We start from the raw sequence: 24,102 nt of genomic DNA on the forward strand, positions 1-24,102 counted from the left end.
AATGTGTGTACATTCCAAAACACAACTCTCTAGTACTTGAAATACGTTTTTACAAATTTGTGGCAAGCGGGGTTATATCCAAAATCTCTAAATTACAAAATATTTGCATTCATCATATGTATATACATAATAAATCTAAAGTCTCTTGGTCTGATAGTGTTTAAATGAGGCTGAAAAAAACTAAATAAATTTTTCAGAATGTATGTAACAGGCAGAAGGAGGCGTGGCGTCTTTTCGTCCGTCTCTCCGTATGTTTGAACGTGTCGATTTCAGAAGATATAAGAGCTAGACACTTGATTTTTTTTAAATTACCGTATATACAGCGCGGATGTCGAATTTATCTTTAAAAATCGATAACTATTCCCGATATTTTTTATCGATTAAAAACATTATCAATCAAGGCAGATGCCACTGTAGCTAATTTTGAATGATTTTTAATTTTTTACAATTTGTCAATTATTCAATAGAATATGTAGATCATATGCTGAAAGTTTCATTAAAGTCGGTTAATTCAATCGACAATTAACAAACGCACGTGCTGCAGCTACAAATGTTTTCCTATACGTGTGCACACATACATTCAAACTTCTTCTAGCACATTCTTAGAACCACATCAGCAGTTAGTTTGGTTTAGATTTGCTAGATGGCACTTCAGCAGTGAATCTATTTCAGTTTTGCCATTGGATATTCGAAAGGTGAGGTGGCATCGTGATAGGCGTGGCGCTCGATCAGAAAGTGTCGGGTTCAAATCCAGAGCGGGTTGGATTTTTTTTAATTGTTTCAAAATTTGTATATATTTAATTAACTGAGTTTTCTATTTCATTTATATTTTTAAATACATCGGAATTGAAATTTTAGCCATACTAAATGTGCGTTTTTATTAGTTTGTAACCCATTGAAAATGGGAAATCAGGGTATATGGTTTTGTTAAAATGTATGTCAGGCAGAAGGAGGCATGGCAGACCCCACAAAGTATATGTATTCCTGATCAGAGCGACGAGCTGAGTCGATATAGCTCGGTCCGTCTGTCCATCCGACTGCCCGTATGAACGCCGAGATCTCAGAAGATATAAGATAAATCATCCGATAACTTCTTATCGAGAATAATCGAAAAATTGATTTTGTATTTTGAACCTCATTGAAATACTATTAGACGTGGATACTTCAGATTTACTATGTATATACGTATGATGAATATAAACATTTTGTAATTTACAGATTTTGTATACCACGCCCCTTCGCCCCCAATTTGTAAAAGACGTATTTAAGTACTAGAGACTTGTGCTTTGGAATGTACACACATTTTAACCATATAATTACGCCCTGAAAATTTCATTAAGATTGTACGTCTACAAAAGAAGTTATTCACCAAATAAATTCTCATACTATCGCAGCCCAAGCGCAGTCGCTGCTTACTGCGCAGTTCGCAGAGCGAGGGTGCATGCATATGTATGTGTGTGTCTGTATTAAAGAATTGCAGAATGATCACAATATCAGCTTGGAGGGTTCAGGGTATCTCCTAGTCCAGCAGTCTGGACTAGAGCCTTCTTACTTGTTCTTATTGAAATACCATTGTTTATAAAAATAACAAGTAAGAACGTTGCAGTCGGGCTGCGGAATGCTCATTCACATCCCATCAGCAATTTAATGGCTAAAAGTGGCTGAAATACTGTTAAAAATTTAGTTTTTATACCTTAGGAGATATACACTTTTGGGAGTGGCCGTGCCCTCTGTGGCCGGAAATATATCAGTCGAAGCTTTTTTGTCTTGGGTAGTCAGACCGAGTATATATACCAAATTATATAGCATCAATAGTGTCCAAAATATAGGAGAATTGAATGAAAAATCACCATATCTTCAGGTCCAATTGGCCAAGCCCCAGTAGGCGTAGACATACAACTTTTTAATTAATTTTTATAGAATCATAACATTAGCTTACGTGCAAAACGTTCTAGCTTAACAACTGTAGGAGATACAGTTATATCCGATTTTCCACGCCACCAATAAGCGTAGATATATCAGCGATGACTATTTGATGAGTACTTAAGAGCTCAGGATTCATAAAGAGGTCTAAATAGGCCAAAGCACCCGTGTTGCTCAGTCGGCTGCTCGACTTGATTTTGCGGAAAGACATACAGTGACCGATCTCACATAAGCGCGTTTGAATTATCGTCTTTTGGCTTAGTATAATTATAAATTTTTAGCCTAACAGGTCATATTTTCTTATGGGAAGAAGTTTAATCTGGATGGTCCTGATGGGATTGCTTCTTATTGGCATGATTTGAAAAAGGATCCCATGCTTTTTTTTTTCAAGGATAGACTTTGGAGGTGGCTCCGTCATGATTTGGGGAACAGCTTAGCTTAGTCTCATTCCATATTTAAGAGAATCTCGTGAGATACCAATGGTTTTCCAACAGAATAATGCCAGAATGCAATGAGCAGACGTAAAAGGGAGTATTTGAAGGAATGTTATGTGGATGTCCTTGACTGGCCAACATGTTCTTCAGATCTCAGCCCAATAGAAGCCAAGAATCGATAAATTTGTAGCTTCTAGCTCTTATACTTTAGGAGATATAAGCTTTTGCGGTTTGCCACGTCCCCTGTGGGCGGACATATATATTTTTGATCAATCTTTATAGAATCATAACATTAGCTCAGGCGCAAAATCTTAAAATAGTCGACGCGGATCTACATTTCAAATTTCAGCTTTCTAGCTCATCAACTAATGTGATTTCTGATATATCTGAAAATGCATTTATACCCGAGTATGTGTTCCAAAGTTAAAGTCTCTAGCTTTAATAGCGGCGAAATAAACTGCGTTCGTACGGACAGACGGACGGACATTGCACAAAGCAATATAGATTTAAAAGGAATATGTCATTTAGGAAAAATTTTCAGCCGATTTGTTTAAGTGGATTATAAGTGGATTATAAGGCGGGTAGGGAAAAGTTTAAAACTTGAACACACGAGTATTGTTCCAAATTTCAAGTGTCTCGCTTCAATAGCGCCGAAAAAATATTGCGTTCATACGGACAGACAAGAGAGCCTTTGCACAAAACCAATGTACTAATTCACTTTCGTGAATGAGTATAAAATCAAAATCATCTCAGACTGTGAAACCATTTTTGATGGACATAATAAAGCAACGACGTCAGTGGTCAGTCAGAGCCCTAAAAATAGGTTCAGTAGAACATACTAAATTAAAGCATATGATTCTAGCTAACTTCAGAGCATATATTATTTGAAAGTCATTACTTACTAGGCGTAGATGAATGTTTTTCAAGTTGTTTTATTATTGAATAAAAATAAAATATTATTGTTAAAAATAAAATCAAAATCATCTCAGGCTGTCAAACCATCTTTGATGGATATAATTAAGCAACGACGTCGGTCGTCAGTCAGAGCCTTGATGACCAAGGAACCCATACGAAACGAGTCCTTCCTCGGTGTAGTCTTGAAACCCGTAACAAAAGATGCTAAAGAGCAGGTTGCACCCCAACAAGCCAAGCAATTACATAAGGTAAACCGAGGTCTTGAGCAAAAGTGGCGAATCTATGCAAAGCAATATAATTTTTATAAGTTCTTCAATTCTATTCTTAATAGCTCCAAGTACTTATTTTTCTTAAACTTTCGCACTTTATTTACTAATGATCTTATTCATATATATAACCTCACTGTAATCTACTGTTAGAACCCCTCTTAACTCTAATTTTGGGGCTATTTAAATTAACTTCTTATATTTTTTAATGAAATTAGAAAAACCATATTAAAGTACAGGTTTTTTTTTTTTTTTTACTCAATTGCTTTGTCGTCTTTCCTTGGTCTTTCTTTCTTTCATTCTGGAGTAATCCATGTAACATTCTTTAACGTAAAACTTCTTAGTAGTTTTCTTTTTCCCTCTCTGTCTCTCTCTCACTTTCTCTTTTTTTGTTTTCCTCTCAATCTATTTCTCTCTCGCCCCCATTACTTATTTCTATCATATAAACTATATTACTGCCTCTTCACAAATCTCTTCAGCTATTCCCTCTTTCTACATTCAATCAATGTTTGTATAAATAAAATGCCTTAGAAAACTTATTTTATAATTAATAATTTATTATTTTGGAGCTATATAATAACGTACTGTTGCTTTCTATTTAAACCTATATCTACCTTGCTGACATTCAAAACAATGTCATTTTGTTTCCAATTACTATATACTCATCTATTTAAAAAAAAAAAAAAACTATATACGGTTGGTAAAGGCAAATGCAACGGAAGAATTTAGTCCCACAAAAGCATCCAAAGCCCACATATCTGACCTGAAAAAACCAGAAGCCATAGCAACCATTGTTGACGATTATGAGCGGCCCCAGTTAGAAAAATATGACCGTATTGATATTGAGACACTTAAACCTGAGAAATTCACTCCTGTTGTTAATACCCCGGACCGAAATCCACCTGAAGTGAAACTAACCGCCACAAATCAAAAGGTAAATCCTTTCTCCAACAATTATTAATGACAATGATTATATATATATATATATATATATATATATATATAAATATGTATAACTTTGTATTTGTCGGTAAACCAAGCATACTTTTTTTTTCAATGTATGTCAACATGTAGATATTTGTTTTTCACTTTGACTATGAAACTATTTATGTGCTGTATCTGTAAACATATATTGTGAGGTACACAAATTACACAAATATGAATGTAATATGTTCAATATACACTTATTTACTATACAATATATACAAATTTTATTTATATTTTTATACATTAATGTGGTGAAAGCTTTTGTGAAAAATATATATCTCATAAACATACCATATACCCATATACCCATCTACCCTAATGCTTGATATCTGTCTCTTCTTGTCGTTCATGACAAACAGTCAAATTTTCATCACATTATGTTGTGAAGCAACGAAAGGAAAGACCAACGTCAAATACAAACGCAATATACTCTTAAAGCAATTGTGTTTCCACTTTATTATACCTGATTAAGTATACCAAATACCGAAAGGATTACTCATTATAAAAAATGGCAGAGTCCATTAAAGTGACCGTAATTTTGGTTCGTATCATGGGTATACCTCTCCCCCATCTCCACTTAGCACTTCTTATATATAAGACTCACAATCATTATGCTGCATCCAAATGTATGCAGATTTATCGAGTATGTCCAACGGATTGAAAGCCCAGTATTCATTTTCAAGGTATTAATTATAGACCAACAATCTTTTATTTATCAATATCTATTTGTATTTAGGATGACAAGCCGAAGGTACCTAAAATGCAGCCTCCAGCACCTGGTGAGCCACCAAAGATAGAGGTGATACGGGAGAAACGTCCGTCCCTAGCACCGGAGCCTCCAAGTCGACGCGGCTCCCTAGTTCCCCCAGCAGACACAGGTCGTCGGCCATCGCTTATCATTAATGACGAGGTAATTAATCATTAAAACTAATTAAAAGCAACGAAAAGCGAAAACTAGAGTTTCCAAAAGCAATGATCTAATGAGATAAACTTGTTTGAGTATAAATATACTTGAACAATTGACAATATGTTTGTAGCTTGATGTCACCAATTGAAATCAGACAATTAATATTGCATTGAAATAATGGGGTATTTAAAAGCTGAGCTCTAAATCTACAAATTATTACTCATCTGCCCATAATGCTTCTCTTGTACTTTCTTTACAATCTCTCAAGCTATGGAATCATTTTACGGTAGACTTGCTTTATTTAGAATTCCTGCTTAGAAAAAAAAGTATGTGTATATAAATTGCGGTGTAATTTTTTAGCTATATATAAAGAAAGAAATTGCTGCTAGATTATGAGCAATTTATTGTATTGTCTCTAACTGATTGATTGTGTGTAATATATAATTTCTTAAGTGTCAATGTAAATAATACATATTTGTATTCTCTCATATACATATATTTCCTATGCCCTCTTCTCTACGTTCGATATATGATTCTGTCCACTTAACAACAACAACAACACCACAACAATATATAAACAAACATTATTTTACTACTATGAAAATGAATCCCATTGGTGTCCATTTGATTGTGCCCGCATCTGAACGCAACGCGACCGAACAACATGAAACAAATACTTAAAATGTCATCTTCACCGCCCTCAACCAACCCACACCCACAACCACAATCACACACGCACACCCACACCAAAATGCACATATATGGCTTTGTATATGTACATGCCACTCAACAAATACAAACAAATATCGCAGAAGAAACTCCGCCCCGGCGAAGTCATGGATACACGGGTAAGACATTCCAAATATGCTCAAATTGTACACAAAATTATGATTTTAAGATAAATGCATATGATTTTATGCAAAGATATTTTTATTTTCCTAATTTTTTTTTATCAAAAATTTTTAACAATTCAGGTAGGAAGTTAGATTGACGTTTGAAGATTGCTTAAAAAATACTTCTATTTTATAAAGAATTTCATAACATGAATATTTATCAAATACTTTTTGAAATAATATACTAATGTCTTAATATTGTAACTACAAAGCTGCGGCTGCACAAGAAATTTATTTCGAACGAATTAAAATAATTATCATGATTTTAATTTGTATACGTATGGTACACACTAAGTATTCACGTATATACTGACCTCGTTGTCCATTTTTGATTGCTAATAATAGTTCGTACGGCCGTGTGATTGTAATGATCAAATACATTTGCATATATATAAATAATTCTTTCGCATATGGGAGGCGACATGCGCGACATTTTTTAAGAAATTTAATAATGTATTTGGTTTGTATGCGACAATGAGAAAAAAATAAAATTACAGATATTTGATAAATGGCAAAGAAACGTTGAAACGTTCTCAGACGATATGACGTCAAGTAGTATATAAATTTATTTGGCATTGTGAATAGAAATATATGCATAAATGTTCATGAATATCCATCTCTATGTATGTAAAAAGATTAGATCGAAGTGAACGGCTGCAATAAATTTATATAATAAGCATTTAGGAAAATATCGTATCATGGTCGCTGGCATCAAGATGCTGAAGATTTAACTCTTGCTGAATGAAACATTAGTCAGTTGTGTCTATCTCGAGTGAAAAGATGAATTCACATTCAATCGGGTGCAGCACATTCGCGTAATATTCGAGTTATTCAATTGTAGGATATAGTAAGGTGGGAATAGAGTAGCCCGCAGATATGTACACATTCTCTGCGTATATGGAATTATTCTTACAGCGATTATTATGCGAAAATTTCGCAAAATTGACTAAGCCTCAAACTCAATACCCAATACATTTTTTCACAAGCATACACAGATATACATTTTATATTATGGTACACATAATAGGGAGATCAGAATAAAGTGCGATCACGAAATAAGTTAGCTAATAATATGAAATGCAATTGCAAAATGTTGTTCAGCCTTTTTAATTTGATTTAAACCCAATATTACAGTTGTTGAGGCCAGGCGAGGTTGGTGAAGGACAGGTGAGAGTTAGTTGCGTTTGTCGATTCATTCGTAGTGTTTTGTTACATTTAACTTAACAAAAAACATTTTTTCTGAGATGCTGAGAAAATCTCAATTTCTCAGAAACTTCACAGAAATTGAAAACATACATCCCTTTCATCTGTCTTGCACACTCGAACTCTCGAATTTGTATATCACATACAACAAATTACAAATTATAATACTATTATATATTATATCAAATTATGCAAATACAGTCGAGTCTCGATAATTCGAAATAGCAAGGGAACAAAATTTTTGACGAATTACAGAGGTTTTGCATTTAACGAGGTTTAAAATATTAAAAATACGAATAGAATATATTTCACGTCTCTTTAACAATTTCAACTTATTAAAAACAAAAACAACAAGTAAGAAGGCTCTATTCGAGACTGTTCGACTAGGAGGTACCCTGAAGCAGCGACTGCGCTTGAGCTGCGCTGCAGTGTTGGCAATATTATGAGAATTTATTTGTTGAATAATTTAATTTATAGTCGTACAATCTCAATCGATCTCAGAAGATACAAAAGCTATAGAGCTGAAATTTGGCATGCATATTTGTGTATGGTAATACGTAGTACGAGTTTATTTTATTTTTTCGATAACTGAAGACTTCAGATCTACTGTGTATATACTTATGATGAATACACACACTCTGTAATTTACAGATTTTGGATACCACGCCCCTTTCGCCACCAATTCGTAAAAAACGCATTTCAATACTAGATACTTGTGCTTTGGAATATACACACATTTACACATATTAATTACGTTCTTAAAGTTTCATTAAGATTCTATGTCTACAAAAGAAATTATTCAACAAAATTCGTATACATTGCAGCGCAGCCCAAGCGCAGTCGCTGCTTAGTGCGCCGTTAGCAGAGCGCGCGCTTATTCGTGGGTCTGAGTGCCTGTATATGTATGTATGCGTGCATAAAAGAAGTGCAAGATGATTAGAATATCAGATTAGAGGGTTCAGGGTATCTCCTAGTCAATCTTACTTGTTATACCCTGAACCCATTGAAAATGGGAAATCAGGGTATAATGGTTTTGTTAAAATCTATGTGACAGGCAGAAGGAGGCGTGGCAGACCCCACAAAGTATATATATTCTTGATCAGGGCGACGAGCTGAGTCGATTTAGCCCTGCCCGTCTGTCTGTCTGTCCGTCCGTCTGTTCGTATGTTTGAACGCGTCGATTTCAGAAGATATAAGAGCTGGAGACTTCAAATTTGTTTTAAAAATGTCCGTACATTGCGCGCGCATATCGAGTTTATCACTAAAAATCGATAACTTATCCCATAATTTTGTTATCGATAAAAACCTTATCGAAAATCAGTTAAAAAATAACACATACATTTAAATATTATGATTACGTTCTGAAAGTTTTATTACGATCGTACGTCTAGAAATTAAATTATTCAACAAATAAGTTCTCATAATGCCAACACTGCAGCGCAGCCCAAGCGCAGTCGCCTGGATATGTGAGTGTGTGTATGTGCGTGTGTTTGTTTGTATACATGTCTGTGTGCGTGTGTTTGTTTGTATGCGTATGTGTGTGCATGTGTGTGTGTGTGAGTGTATGTGCTAATTATTATTGAAATATCAGTTGCTTGTAGGGTTCAGGGGATCTCGTAGTCGAGCAGTCTTGACTACAGCTTTCTTACTTGTTTTTCTATTGCGTTTTCCAAGCTTATTAAATGACCAAATACATTATTCAGAGTATTATGATTTTAAAAAAATAAATAAAAAATTAGTTGTGAATTTATGTCTTAGCTTGTAAGTTAGTTGGCTCAATATCTGCACCATCAGCTTCGTTGTCACTTTCATAACTTTGAGATGCAACTTCCTTCAAAATGTCGTCGTCAGTTAACAGTACGTCGTCAGTACTGTAACATTGAGCAATTCCGAATTCTTTTGCCACATCAATTTTTTTGCTGAACTATCCATATGTCTTGTTTTTGGGAAATTGATAGTGTTTTATTATAACGTTTATTTGCCATTTTTACGAATCGTATTCAACATTCAAATAAAATGAGCAAACAAAATGTGTCTTGTTTTTGGGAAATTGATAGTGTTTTATTAGAACGTTTATTTGCCATTTTTACGAATCGTATTCACCATTCAAATGAAATGAGCAAACAAAATGTAATTAAAATGAGAGAACAACGAAATTTCTCACATGAAGCGACATAAAGACGCCAGGCATAATAGTCTTCCTGCAAAATCAAGCAATACGAATTACAAGAGGTTTCGAAACGAAGTTACGAATTATAAGAGGTAAGATCATCACCGAATAGGCAAAAAAAAAATTCGAATCAACGAGGGGACCAAAATGTACGGGTTTTTACGTATTATCAAGACTCGACTGTATTATGATATGAATGATAAAAGCAAACATCAATAACCCATAACCTAACCTAGAAAACAAATTAAGTATAAGTTTAAACATTTTTGAATATTTTTTCCACTCTAAAAATGTAATCAGAATATATGAATAATTATATTCCAATGTTTTCTTATCTTATATTAAATGCTGTTACTCCCCCTCAATTAGCAAATTATTCTGTCTGTCAAAAAAACTTTGTAGCTCTAAAAAGTATCAAAAAATATTCACTGCCTTGACGACAAGGAAATCCATTCATTTATCTTTATACCTTTTATAGCCAGATTTGAACTTCAAATATATTTGTTTCAATTATTAAACAAAGTTATGCAAAAATATTTTATAATTACCAAAACTAAATTATAATCCAGAAGTTTAGGTTGCTGCATGATTTTGCAACATTGTATGACACACAATAAAAATAACGAAAAATAAATAAATTCATAAATCAAAATCCACTGCTTATCATTCTCATATAACTTTTGTCACATTGTTTGCCCTTATTTTTAATTAATCTGTGTATTTCGATATTTGCATAAGATTTCCTTTTTATTTTTAAGTAATAGAAAGGTTGCTATGGACATTAATGTGCTTCTAGTGAAAAAACATGAGAATGATATCAAAATAATTGTACATTTAAAAAATTGTAATTTTTTTTGAGTATTTGCCCCTCACGTAATGCATTAAATATATATTGGTATAGTTATTTATTAAAATCGGGCATTTAAATATATTCTTTTTCTGATTTCGATAGCAAAAACAACAGCGACCCGGCGAAATGGGCGATGCAAAACAGGTCTTTAATTGCGATCCAATTATCACATATTTATTTTCAGTTATTTTACGCTTGAGTTATTTTTGTTGGTGACTGATTTGAAGAAATAATATTAAAAAAACTGCGCAGTCGGATATATCCGACTGAACAATACTCGTTCACAGCCAGCTTCAGAAAATAATAATGATTATACCCTGAACCCATTGAAAATGGGAAATCAGGTTATGATGGTTTTGTGAAAAGTATATAACAGGCAGAAGAAATCATCGTAGACCCCATAAAGTATATATACTCTTGATCAGCACGACGAGCTGAGTCGCTATAGCCCTGTCCATCTGTCCGTCCGTGCGTCCGTATGAACGCCTAGATCTCAGAAGTTATAAGAGCTAGAGAACTGAAATGTATGCCTACTTGTGTATACCATACACAGTACAAGCATGCCTTATATTTTCGATAAATCATCCGATAACTTTTTTATCGAGAAAATTGATATGGTTTTTCAGCCTCATTTGAACACTATTAAGACCTGGAAACTTCAGATTTACTGTGTATATACATATGCTGAATACAAACATTTTGTAATTTACAAATTTTTGATACCTCGCCAAATTTGCCTCCAATTTGTAAAAAACGTATTTCAAGTACTAGAGAGTTGTGCTTTAGAATGTACACAAATCTTAATGTTATGATCCTGAAAGTTTCATTAAGATTGTATGTCTACAAAATAAATTATTCAACAAATAAAGTCTCAAAATATTGCACACACTGCAGCGCAGCCCATGCGCAGTCGCTGCTTACTGTGTAGTTAGCAAAGCGCGGGCTTGGATACTTGTGTATGTATGTGTGCATAAAAGAAGTACAGAATGGGGGGCTCAGGGTATCCCCTAGTCGAGCAGTCTCGACTAGAGGCTTCTTACTTGTTTGATTGTGGAATTGGGTAATCCCGAGATTTATATGCTTGTTTAAAATGTGACAGTTTTTCTCTAAGATTTTGATTCACCTCACTGGCGAATAATCAAGTCGAAATAATAAATTAAACTGCAGTTTTTGAACAAGTATTAAATAGTATTTATTTGTAAAATGAAAAGCGTATATGACATCTAAGACACATATTTGTAAATATTAAAGCAACAAATACCTATATGATATATATTATATGTATTTTTACAGTTCTGTATAGTGTAAATACTTCAATTTCATGACGAATGACGCCATGTTCAACCTTTCAAATGTAAATAATACAGACATAATAAATTTAATTTTCGAGATTATACCATTAAGAAGCAGATAAATAAAAAGAAGAGTGAATTGTTGATAAGAACTAAAGGAGATAAGACTAGTCTTAGACTAGTCTTAGAAGTATGCATACGAAATTTAGTTATCTACAGTTACGTAATAATTGATAAACTTATTTATATCAGTTATTAACAAAGTATATTTTAGATTTCCACTAACTTTCATTCATATTCACCATTAATATTTATTGTATTTGTAGTTGTGTTTAGTGTTTTTTCTATTTATTATTTAATGATCAGCTATTGCTGATTTATTATTTAATATGATGTTTATGTTTAGTTCAGTAGTTGGCATCATTTAAAACTTTTACCCTACTCCTAAGTATGCGTTTTGAAAATTTGAGTTTGTATATAATCTGTATTTTAGACGAGTCAATAACAATATGTACACGATTTAAATCTGAAAATATACTTACAAAACACAAATCATATGGATAACAAAAATAATATTTGTTACTATGTATATTTTTCTCTGTTATATTTTTGTCGTCTTTTGTCAACCTATTTGTTGATTGTCCCCAAAACCATCTTATAATTCACCATAAAAGCGGAGGCGTCCCTCAATCGATGTGCGTAGACCTAGTGTTCAGGACTTGGAAGATCTTATCAATAAGCCATCCACTCCACTGCGGGATGTTGGCGATGGTGGACCACCATCCATTACAGACGTTCAGGAGTCCTACTCAGTGGTGGAAGGTATGTATACCCCATCGAACATATAACTGTATGGGTACTTTAGAACAAACAAAAAAATAAATTTTATTTGAAGGCATGTTACGTATATTGATATATGGAATAACACTTTAGGTATTTATAACTTATTTCAATTAGTACAGAGGTTGTGAAACAGCGATTGTATCCATGGTGCAGGATATCACCTAGTCGGATAATTCTTGAATTGTCTAATTATTATTATGAAGTTGTGTGATTAAAAACCGATACATGTGTGTACATACTTCTGATGTACTGTGTTCTCTTTATCAATATGTGTCGACGGCCTACCGTACAGTTACCATAAATCAGTAAACATTAATTATGTAAATCTTCTTCATTGTTCTGTGTAACCTTTACCCATATTTGTAGACTCGACGGCCTACCTTACAGTTACCATTGAGGGCAACCCTGCACCGACTTTCAAATTCTACAAAGGAGTCAGTGAGATTCTTGAAGGTGGTCGTTACAAATTTCTCACAGATGGACAATCAAATTCAATCACATTGTGCATGCGAAAGTGCAAGCCCAATGATGAAGGCAAATATAAGGTTGTTGTATCAAATATACACGGCGAGGACTCGGCCGAAATGCAGCTATATGTTTCCGATTCCAGCGGCATGGATTTCCGTGCTATGTTAAAAAAACGTCGTTATCAAAAATGGGACAAAGAAGAACAAGACCCCAATTGGGGCGATCTTAAAGAAACTGAAAAACCATTGCCGGCTTTAAAGAAAGTCGAAAGGGTAAGAAGCAGATTGTTTCCGGCTTACTATCATTTGCTAAAATACTTAGTGATCGAGCTCTTTATTCTATAATAGTGAATTTTAAAAATTCGCAGATCAATAAAATCACGTAATTGATTGCTTTAACTATGTCTGTCAGCCCTCGAATCTTTCGTTGTTCCCCAATGTATGCAAATTAGAAATCTTATTTATATTTCTATATTGCAACATATTTATTAATGAATATCTATCATCTTAGAAAATTCAGAAGCTTCACTTTCTAAAATGAGCTCACTTTATTACCGCAGCTAACACATCAGGTACAAAAACAAACAAAAAAATTAAATTTAACTCAAATGAAAATCATGCAGAAGTACATATGTATATGCAACTATATTACATTTCAAAACTTTGTATGTTTCTTCAACTGATTCACATGTCAATTAGGCAGTGGTAAAATATATATGCCAAAATTTCTGAAGCTATAACAATATATGTATTTGTACCATATCTGATATATCTACTATAAATGAATATGTGTGTATATGTATGTGTAATGCAATACAGGCGCCAACACCACGTAGACCATCCCTAGCTGAGCTGATCCCCGATTGGCCGACGTTGCATCCGTTTCGCCGTGAGGAGGTGTGCTTTATAATTCTGAGATATTTATCTATAATACTTATAACAAAAAATATTAATTTCTATTTTGATGTACGATACAATTTTACAGTCCAAGGAAACGCTTGTTTTTTTGACGATCTTGGATTTGTATAATTTTTTCATTTTTCTTTCAATCAAAGTGAACAAGCTCAGATCAGCTAAGTTACAATAATTCCGAATATATTCAAGCGGATTGATATCTTTCAAACCTTCTTCTTCTCCCGCGTAGAACATTTGGCAGGGAATTTGAATTTTGTTATTACCTCTGGCATTACAATCTAATACCTAAAGATAATATTTGTCTAGTTTCACAACACATACACATGCATCATTTTTATCATATCTAATTCTTATGCAATCATAATTTCCAATAAATCTACAACAATTTGCAATCGGTTATCTTGATTATCTATATAACTCAGAATTCGATATACGACAATATCCTAAAATCGATAATAACGCAAATAATATATATATATATATATATATATATATATATATATAGATATATATATATATATATATTATTATTATTATTATTTATATATTCATGTTTATATATATTTACATATATATACAGTTTGTATATATATATATATATACATATATATTTAAATAATATTAGTCAAGGTACTTATTATATGCTTCGCTTATAAACTATATCAAACGAGATATTGCTTTTTGGGATCTTTGCTTTATTGCTTTATTTTTACAATATGATATTTAAATATTTTTTCTTTTGCATTAATCATTATTAAAAATGACATAATCGGTACCCGTACCTTCTTTACTATAATAATAGTACATATATATAGCTTGGCTAATTTAAATGTCAACATATTTGTGTTATTATTATACATTTATAAATTTAATTTACAACGAAGTAATCGTATATCAAATTTATTGTCGTTTGACATCTTTACCCATTTTTGACAACGCAAAAAAAAAAAAAAAAAACAATATAAAACATTTCAACTACAACGTGGTCCCAACAGAAGGTAGAATCATTCCTTAGTCCATTGATCGACCAGTTTGCCAAAGAAGGCAAGGATAAAAAAGTTGTATTCGAAGCCAGATTCAGCAAACCTAATTGCAAGCCCAAATGGTTATTCCGTAAGGATGTAAGTATTAATTCTTGATAATGATAATTTTTAAGTTATAACAATATTAACAATATTTATTTATACCAATTATAATTTAAAAGTAATTTATAATAGTAAACAATATTTATTTATACCAATTATAATTTAAAAGTAACAAAAACTAATTCTAGCGGATTGTTTAAAATATATCTTGCAATTTTTTGACTAAAACGTTAACAAATAAAATGTAGACGGTTAATAGCAGATTTTTCTTGATTATAGGTTTTTACGAATAAAAATGTTAAGAAAAAAAAGCATGTAGATACTATTATCAAAAAGTATTTGTTTAAAAAAAAAAAAAAAAAAAAAAACATATATTAATATAATAATATAATTCCTTGATAGGAGGTGTTTACAGGCAGTAAATTCAAATTCAAGCAGGAAAATGATACATATCAGTTGATCATAACCGCACCTAAGGTAGAAGATACCGGAAAATACACAATTGAGATTGGAGGTGTTTCCAGTACGGCATTTCTAAATGTTGAGGAGGCAGATCCAACATATACATTTACGAAACCCCTAAAGAAGAAAGTAGAAGGATTTACTGAACATGAAACCACACTGGAATGTGCTGTTAGCAGTAGCATGGCGAATGTACACTGGTTTAAGGATAATAAGAAGATTGAATCTGATGATCCGCGTTTCTTGATCTCCAAAGATATTAATGGCAATTTGAAGTTGATTATCAAAGATTCCTTATTGGAGGACAGCGGCCAATATAGATGTCAATTAGACAAGCAGCCAGATAAAACTGAAACTGCATTAAAGATAGTCGAGTATCCATATAAATTCGTTAAAGTTCTCAAATCACAACAATGCATTGAAAAGGACACAATTACTTTAGCCTGCGAAATCGATGATGCACAAGGTGAAGTGCAGTGGTTCCGCAACAACGAGGAAATCAAGCCAGATAAGCGAATTCAAATCGTCAAGGATGGTCGCAAACGAAAACTGGTTATCAAGGATTGTAAGGTAACTGATGCCGGTCAATTCAAGTGTACTACTAATGCAGATAAAACTGAGGCAGAGATAATCATTAATTGTAAGTAAACGCTTTGTAAATCATATGACTATACAATCATACATATCTAGTATTCGAGGAACTAGTTTAACGAACTTCATTTTAGATCAAAACCGTTTCAATAAGAAACTCAAGGACACTGATGCTGTTGAGCGAGAGAAACTAGTGCTGGATGTCGAACTACAGGATCAGACTGCCCCATGCGATTGGAAGTTCAATGGCGAGCCAATAGTGCCAAATGAGCGCATTGAAATTAAAAACTTAGGCGGAGGCAAGCACCAGCTAGTTTTCAACAATCTAGAACTTTCCGATGCTGGGGATATTACCTGTGAGTCCGGTCAGCTCAACTCAACGTGTAAGCTATCTGTGCGACAGGGAGAGAGCCGGCCCAATATTGATTGTCCGGATAAATTTGCTGGACCAATAAGTGCGCCTGTTATTGTTGAGGTACCATTCAAAGGTAAATGAAATTATATCAATGAAACTAATACAAACAATAATAATTATAATGCAAATGTAATATGAAATATTGAAAAATTTAAATTTGGGTATTAATTTACTGATTAATTGCTTAAATGCAAAAGTTAATCGGTTTAATAAGTCACACTACGAGTAGTGTAGATGGGAAAATATAGATACTAAAAGAAGCAAACTTCCAAAAGCGCAGAAGAACAAGCCATAACTAAATTATCACACCAATTGAGATTCTAATTTCTCATATTGTCTAATTTTAATACCATTATATTAAAAACAAAAATCTTTTTTCAAACGTCATCAGCTTTGGATATCTATTTTATAATATATGATTATTAAGTTTAGTATCAACTGTGGTAATAACTGTCTAACTTATATATATTTTATAATTTTCTTGCCTCATATTATTCAATACCAATACGTCATATATATTTAGTAAGCGGTACTAGGCAATCTCCTGTTGAGGCAAAACTAATAAAGGATGGAAAACCTTTACCTGTCAAAGATGTTGAAGTTGCGGTAACTGATGATAAGGTCATATTTAAGATTAAAAAGCCATCTAGGGATTTATCAGGACCATACCAGATAAAGATATCAAATGGCCAAGGCGAAGATACCAAAGATATCAATGTTATTTGCCAAGATGTTCCACAACCCCCACTCGATGTTGATGTTACTGATGTTTACCAAACATCATGTGTGGTTAATTTTAAGCCACCAGCAGATGATGGTGGAACTCCTATTTCAAAATATATTATTGAACGTCAAGACTTGAGCAAAAAACAAGGCTGGGAACCTGTCGCTGAGGTTCTGCCAAGTGAACCATGTCTCAAAAAGATCGATGACTTAGTGCCAAAGAAGCAGTACAGATTTCGTATACGGGCTGTGAACAAAATTGGTCCATCGGATCCAGCTACATTTAAGAACTCAATACTTGCAAAAGATCCATGGGATGAGCCTGGAAAACCTAAAGCCGTTGACCTCACTGACTGGGATAGAGATCACGCTGACCTTAAATGGGAAGCACCAGATAGTGATGGTGGCGATCCAATTACCTCTTATATAATTGAATATAAAGAAAAATTCTCTAATGATTGGGTGTCAGGCAAAGAAGTGTCGGGAGACGCTAGAGTCGGCACCGTTGATAATCTTAAAGAGGGCCAGCAGTACGAATTCCGAGTCCGTGCTGTTAATCGGGCAGGTCCTGGAGAACCTAGTGACAAGACAAAAGCCATTATAGCCAAATGTCGATTTGTTAAACCGTTCCTTGTTGGTGATGGTCTTAAAAATATAACTGTGAAAAAGGGGCAGACTGTACGCTACGATATTAAATACGATGGTGAACCAGAGCCAGCGGCTAGTTGGCTTAAGTCTAATGAACCTCTCAAGATTGACAATCAGCGGATTTGTCTTGAACAGCTTGAAAGGAATTCATCGATAACTATCAAAAAGTCTGTGCGTAAAGATACTGGCAAATATACGTTAGTATTGACCAACAGTTCGGGTACCATTGAATCTGAAGCCCAAGTTATTGTATTGGACCGCCCATTAGCACCAGGTGGGCCATTTGAACCAGAAGAGATTCGGGCCCATCATATTAAAATGAAGTGGAAACGACCAGAAGATGATGGAGGTTGTGAAATCACGGGGTATGCCTTAGAACGTATGGATGAAGAAACTGGCCGTTGGATACCAGCTGGAGAAGTTGGTCCAAGCGAGACGTCGTTTGACTTTAAGGGTCTGACTCCAAATAAAAAATACAAGTTCCGTGTCAAAGCTATCAACAAAGAGGGTGAATCGGAGCCACTGGAATCAACTGATGCGATTCTCGCCAAAAATCCCTATGACCCACCAAGTTCACCTAGCCAACCTGTTATTGATGATTATGATAACAAAAGTGTCTCACTTAAATGGAAACGACCCCCATCGGATGGTGGACGTCCCATAACACATTATGTAGTGGAAATGAAGGATAAATTTTCACCAACATGGACTGAAGTTGCCAAAACTGAAGATCCAACACCCGAATGCAAAGTGGACGGACTCAAGGAGAAAATGGTATATCAGTTCCGAGTGCGTGCAGTCAACAAGGCCGGCCCGTCTGAACCGTCTCAACCCACAGACAATCATCTTTGCAAGCATAAGAATCGTAAGTTGTATAATGGCTGCTTGTTTTCCTAGTATAAATTAACAATTCAACCTAAACAAAGCATACTAAATTATTTTTTATTTTGGCTTAACATACATGCAATGCATATGTATACATATATACATTGCAACAATAATTCTTTCAGAATAGCTTACATATCACTTTTATTATCACGATTACGTGTGCACCAGGAACTAACACACATTTGTGTGAATTTAAAAAAAATCAAGAATGCAGTCGGGCTCTACAGACTGTGAAAATTACAGGGTATTTTCCGATATGCCACGCCCCTTTGGGATCATCGATAGAGAAGGTTACTAGCAACTTAACTATCTAAATTTAAAGCTTGTAGCTCTTATACTTATAATCTTATGTGGTTTGCCACGCTTCCTATTGGCGACAATATCTCCGTCGAAGCTTTTTGGTCTTAGATGGTCAGCCCGAGTACATATACAAAATTTGTGGTCTCTATCATCAGTAGTTTCCAAAATATGTAGTTTAAAAATTCCCAATATCTTCGGGTTCAATTTGGCACGCCCTTAATGGTTCACATATAATTATACCATGAACCCATTGAAAATGGGAAATCAGGGTATAATGGTTTTGTTGAAATGTATGTAACAGGCAGGAGACGTGGCAGACCCCACAAAGTATACATATATTCATGATAAGGGCGACGACTGTCCGTTCGTCTGTCCGTCGGTATGTATAAACGCGTCGATCTCAGAAGATATTAGACCTAGAGACTTGAAATTTTTTTCCTAGATCTGTGTATATCACGCGCATGTTTGTGTATTTTATATAATTTCGATTTTTGTTGTAATTTACACTTCACTTTTATATCCACCCTCACCTTAAAAGGAGTATTTCAAGTACTAGAGACTTTTGCTTTGGAATGTATGTACATACATTTGAACTTTATAAGTTCTGAAAGAAAGATCGTACGTCCAGAAAGTAAATTATTCAACAAATAAATTCATATAATATTGCACACACTGCAGCGCAGCCCAAGCGCAATCGCTGCTTATTCTATTACGTGCATGTATCTATGCCTAGAAGACGTGTAGAGTGATTAGAATATCAGATTGGAGGGCTTAGGGTATCTCCTAGTCGAGCAGTCTCGACTAGAGTCTTCTTACTTGTTATACCCTGAACCCATTGAAAATGAGGAATCAGGGTCTAATGGTTTTGTTGAAATGTATGTCCGTACATTGCGCGCGCATATCGAGTTAATTGCCAAAAATCGATAACTCAACATTTTTTATTGATTAAAGACCTTATCGAAAGTCTGTTATAAATAATTATACCTCACAGAGCTTCAGTCTCCAAATTTTAAATATATATTCAAATGCAATTTCGGTTTTTGTTATATTTGGATATTGGCTTTAAATTCACCAGAATCCCCAGTGAAGGTCAGATGCCAGTATACTTAATTGTAAATAATTTGGCATTTAAAAAAAAGACAAATATTCAATAGAATATGTAGATCACATGCTGAAAGTTTTATTAAATTTCAATAAATCAATCGACTTTAATAAATTAACAAAATGCTTGGCCAATTAAGAAACGCACGTGCAGCAACCGTGTGCACACATACTATCAAACTTATTTTAGTATATTCTCAGAATAGCATATACATGCTTTCTAACATTTAATACTATATGCATGTAGCAGGAAAAAATAGTTGGGAAAACGGAAAATGGAATTGATAGCGCTTGGACCGAAAATGATATATATATATATATATATATATATATATATATATATATATATATATATATATATAACATGAAATGAAAATTATAATTGAAAAGCAACTTAAATAAATATTTTACAGTGTATTGCATAAGATCCACTGCTACCGCTTTTATTATGTACGTAGCTGTATATATATTCTTAAAGTTCCTTTTTACAAAACAATTTGATATTGAGACTAAAATTCTTTTGGGCTTGATAAATTCTTTGTATTGCATATAATTATTTAGTCAAACCTAAAATTGATAGATCAACATTCAAACGTGTCACAATCAAAAGTGGACGAACACATAAATGGTCGGTTGACATTACCGGTGAGCCGGTACCCGAATTACATTGGAGTTGGCGTGATGACGTTCCGCTGACTACTGGGGATCGCATAAGTATCAATAATATTGACTATCATACGGATTTTGTTATAACAAATGCCAAGCGTAAAGACAGTGGTTTTTACACATTGAAGGCAGAAAATCGTAACGGCGTTGATCGCGAGACTGTTGAATTGGTTGTCCTTGGTAGGCCAAGTTCTCCGAAAGGACCTCTTGCTGTCAGCGATATTACAGCAACTGGATGCAAATTGCAGTGGAAAAAGCCTGAAGACGATGGCGGTGTGCCGATTAAGGAATATGTTGTTGAGAAAATGGACACATCAACTGGCAAATGGGTTAGGGTTGGACGGTCTCCAGGCGAAAAAGAACCACCTAGTTTTGATATTACAGGTTTGAATCCTGGCTCTGAGTATATGTTCCGGGTATCTGCTGTGAATGAGGAGGGAGAATCTGAGCCACTGACAACGCTTGTTGGAGTTCTTGCGAAGGATCCATTTGATGAGCCCAACAAACCAGGTACTCCTGAAGTTACCGACTATGATAATCAGAGTATCAGCTTAAAATGGACACCTCCCAATAGTGATGGTGGAGCTCCAATACAAAAATATATTATTGAAATGAAGGATAAGAATAAACCAGAGTGGGAAAAGGCCCTAGAGATTCCTGGTGATCAATTAGAGGCTACAGTTGCCGGTCTCCAAGAATACGGCGAATATCAGTTCCGTGTCATTGCAGTCAATAAGGCAGGTCTTTCACCACCATCAGATGCAAGCGTTCCACAAATTGTTAAGTATAAAAAATGTAAGTATCTAAATAAAAATCAAAGATAAGATAACTATTATTAATAATTGTACATTATGAAAAAATTCTACTTCATACCGTTACACAGAAAGAGTTTTTTTTCTATTATTTACAAAAAAATCTACATTATAAACTTTTATTAAACAGTGAAGCCCCGCATTGATAGAACAAATTTGAAGCCATTGCTTATTCGTGCTGGAAAGCCTATCAAATACGATGTGCATGTACGTGGCGAGCCTGTTCCTACAGTAATATGGTATCAAAACGACAAGGAACTGAAGCCAGCAGACTTGCCAAGCAATTGCGAAATTCAAAATATACCGCATAATACGAAAATTTCAATTATTGATACTATAAGAAAACATACGGGCACATATAAAATACGAGCCATCAATGAGCATGGGGAGGATGAAGCGACCGTTGAAGTTAATGTTTTAGCACCTCCGGGTAAACCAAAGGGTCCCCTAGCTGTCAAAGATATTACTAAAGATAGTTGTAAATTAAACTGGCAAAAGCCAGAAGATGACGGGGGTAAGCCAATTACAGCCTACCAAGTAGAAAAGTTCGATAAGAAACAAGGTCGTTGGGTACCGGTCGGTCGTACCTCTGGCAATGATACCGAATTTGATGTCAAGGGCCTTCAGGAAGGTCGTGAGTATCAGTTTCGGGTTAAGGCCATCAATGAGGAAGGTGATTCTGAACCTTTGGAGACCGATGGTAGCATATTAGCAAAGAATCCTTATGATGCTGCTAGTAAGCCAGGTACACCAAAGATTGATGATTATAATGAACACATGGTTAAGCTAAAATGGGAGGTACCCAAAGACGATGGTGGTGCGCCAATCACAGCCTATATTATTGAAAGGAAGGATAAATTTTCACCCATTTGGGATGAAGTTCTTACAACCAACGTAAGTATTTATATTACGTACTGTGTGCTTTAATAACAATATATGTATAAAATGCATTTGAATAAACATATACTTAATTATATCTTTTACCTGCGGTATATAGTCCCCTACACCTGAGGCAACAGTCGATGGCCTTACCGAAGGAAACGTCTATCAATTTCGTGTTCGTGCTATCAATAAGGCCGGTCCCAGTGAGCCCAGCGATGCAACACAGCCTCATTTGGCTAAACCGAGAAATCGTAAGAATTTATTGTGTCAGGCCTACCGTTTTTTGCATAAAGAAAATCAAATAATTAAAAATGGGGAACACTTTGATTATTTCCTAGGAAAATGGGAAAATAGTTTGCTTATTTGCGGGGGAAATGGGAAAATAATTGCTTATTTGCTAATTTATACAATAGTTGTTTTTTTTTTTTAATTACTGGTACGTATACGAAAATGCTTGTTGTTATGTTGAGCCAAACACTGTTTTTCCCCTCCAAATTTGTATATAATTTTGAGCGTCAAGCAATAAAAATAAAATAATATTCAACACAATACAATTTTAGTTAAGCCATCTATAAATCGCGAGAAAATGAAGCCCATTAAGGTACGAGCTGGTCAAACGGTTAGGTTTGATGTCGATGTTAAAGGTGAGCCAGCTCCCACTCTGACATGGTTCTATAAGGAAAAGGAAGTAACACCCAATGGACAGCTAAGATTGGATAACGAGGATTATAACACGAAACTTATATTATTGGATACATCACGAAAAGCTACTGGATTTTATAAGCTTAAAGCTGAGAATATTAATGGTATTGACGAAGCTGAAGTCGAAGTCATTATATTGGATAAGCCAGGAAAACCCGAAGGACCCTTGGAAGTCTCGGATATACATAAAGAGGGCTGTAAGCTTAAGTGGAAAAAACCTAAAGACGATGGCGGAGTCCCTCTATCAGGCTATGCTGTTGAAAAAATGGATACAGCGACTGGGAAATGGGTACCTGTAGGAAGTATTGATCCTGAAAAGTTAGAGCTCGATATCAAAAATTTGGATCCCAATCATCGTTATCAGTTCAGAGTTAAGGCCATTAATGAAGAAGGTGAATCAGAACCTCTGGAAACTGATTCGGCTATTACTGCTAAAAATCCATTTGATATATCTGCACCACCTGGACTACCAGAACTTGAAGATTGGGATGAGCATCATGTAAAACTAAAATGGGAACCACCAATTCGTGATGGAGGCTCGCCTATAACAAATTACATAATTGAAGTCATGGACAAGGATTCTGGAGAATTTGTTAAAGCGGCAGAAACAGAAGGTCCTATTTGCAAGGGAGTCGTAAAAAAACTGGAAGAGGGACAGCAGTACAAATTCCGCGTTCGAGCTATAAACAAAGCTGGTCCTTCGGAACCATCAGAACAAACTAATTGGCATACTGCCAAACCACGTTTCCGTAAGTTTTTTGT

The 24,102-nt window shown here is 34.5% G+C and overlaps 1 protein-coding gene and 1 long non-coding RNA gene across 27 annotated transcripts in view; one reads left to right on the top strand and one right to left on the bottom strand.

Moving 5' to 3' along the window:
• LOC149090911 (uncharacterized) overlaps nucleotides 1-24,102 on the bottom strand; it is a 148,443-nt gene that overhangs the window by 120,650 nt on the left and 3,691 nt on the right. The gene's annotated exons all lie outside the window — the stretch shown is intronic.
• The window catches only part of bt (projectin protein bent), a 63,475-nt gene that overhangs the window by 15,351 nt on the left and 24,022 nt on the right, over nucleotides 1-24,102 (top strand). For 13 of the 26 annotated variants that reach the window (XM_089262770.1, XM_089262745.1, XM_089262750.1 and 10 more), the window contains 16 exons: nucleotides 3,347-3,520; nucleotides 4,245-4,472; nucleotides 5,262-5,435; nucleotides 6,245-6,280; nucleotides 7,460-7,492; nucleotides 10,651-10,692; nucleotides 12,515-12,662; nucleotides 13,050-13,423; nucleotides 15,061-15,186; nucleotides 15,553-16,252; nucleotides 16,338-16,691; nucleotides 17,142-18,854; nucleotides 20,840-21,739; nucleotides 21,887-22,650; nucleotides 22,754-22,889; nucleotides 23,199-24,089. In XM_089262770.1, coding sequence (XP_089118896.1) covers nucleotides 3,347-3,520; nucleotides 4,245-4,472; nucleotides 5,262-5,435; nucleotides 6,245-6,280; nucleotides 7,460-7,492; nucleotides 10,651-10,692; nucleotides 12,515-12,662; nucleotides 13,050-13,423; nucleotides 15,061-15,186; nucleotides 15,553-16,252; nucleotides 16,338-16,691; nucleotides 17,142-18,854; nucleotides 20,840-21,739; nucleotides 21,887-22,650; nucleotides 22,754-22,889; nucleotides 23,199-24,089 — 6,793 coding nt within the window. The remainder of the gene's footprint in view (nucleotides 1-3,346; nucleotides 3,521-4,244; nucleotides 4,473-5,261; nucleotides 5,436-6,244; nucleotides 6,281-7,459; nucleotides 7,493-10,650; nucleotides 10,693-12,514; nucleotides 12,663-13,049; nucleotides 13,424-15,060; nucleotides 15,187-15,552; nucleotides 16,253-16,337; nucleotides 16,692-17,141; nucleotides 18,855-20,839; nucleotides 21,740-21,886; nucleotides 22,651-22,753; nucleotides 22,890-23,198; nucleotides 24,090-24,102) is intronic. The other 13 variants (XM_089262760.1, XM_089262767.1, XM_089262768.1 and 10 more) reach the window with 10 other exon arrangements.

The sequence above is a fragment of the Drosophila navojoa genome, chromosome 6 (assembly GCF_054131105.1).
Source record: "Drosophila navojoa isolate 15081-1374.11 chromosome 6, UAZ_NAV_1.0, whole genome shotgun sequence".
Taxonomy (NCBI): Eukaryota; Metazoa; Arthropoda; class Insecta; order Diptera; family Drosophilidae; genus Drosophila; species Drosophila navojoa.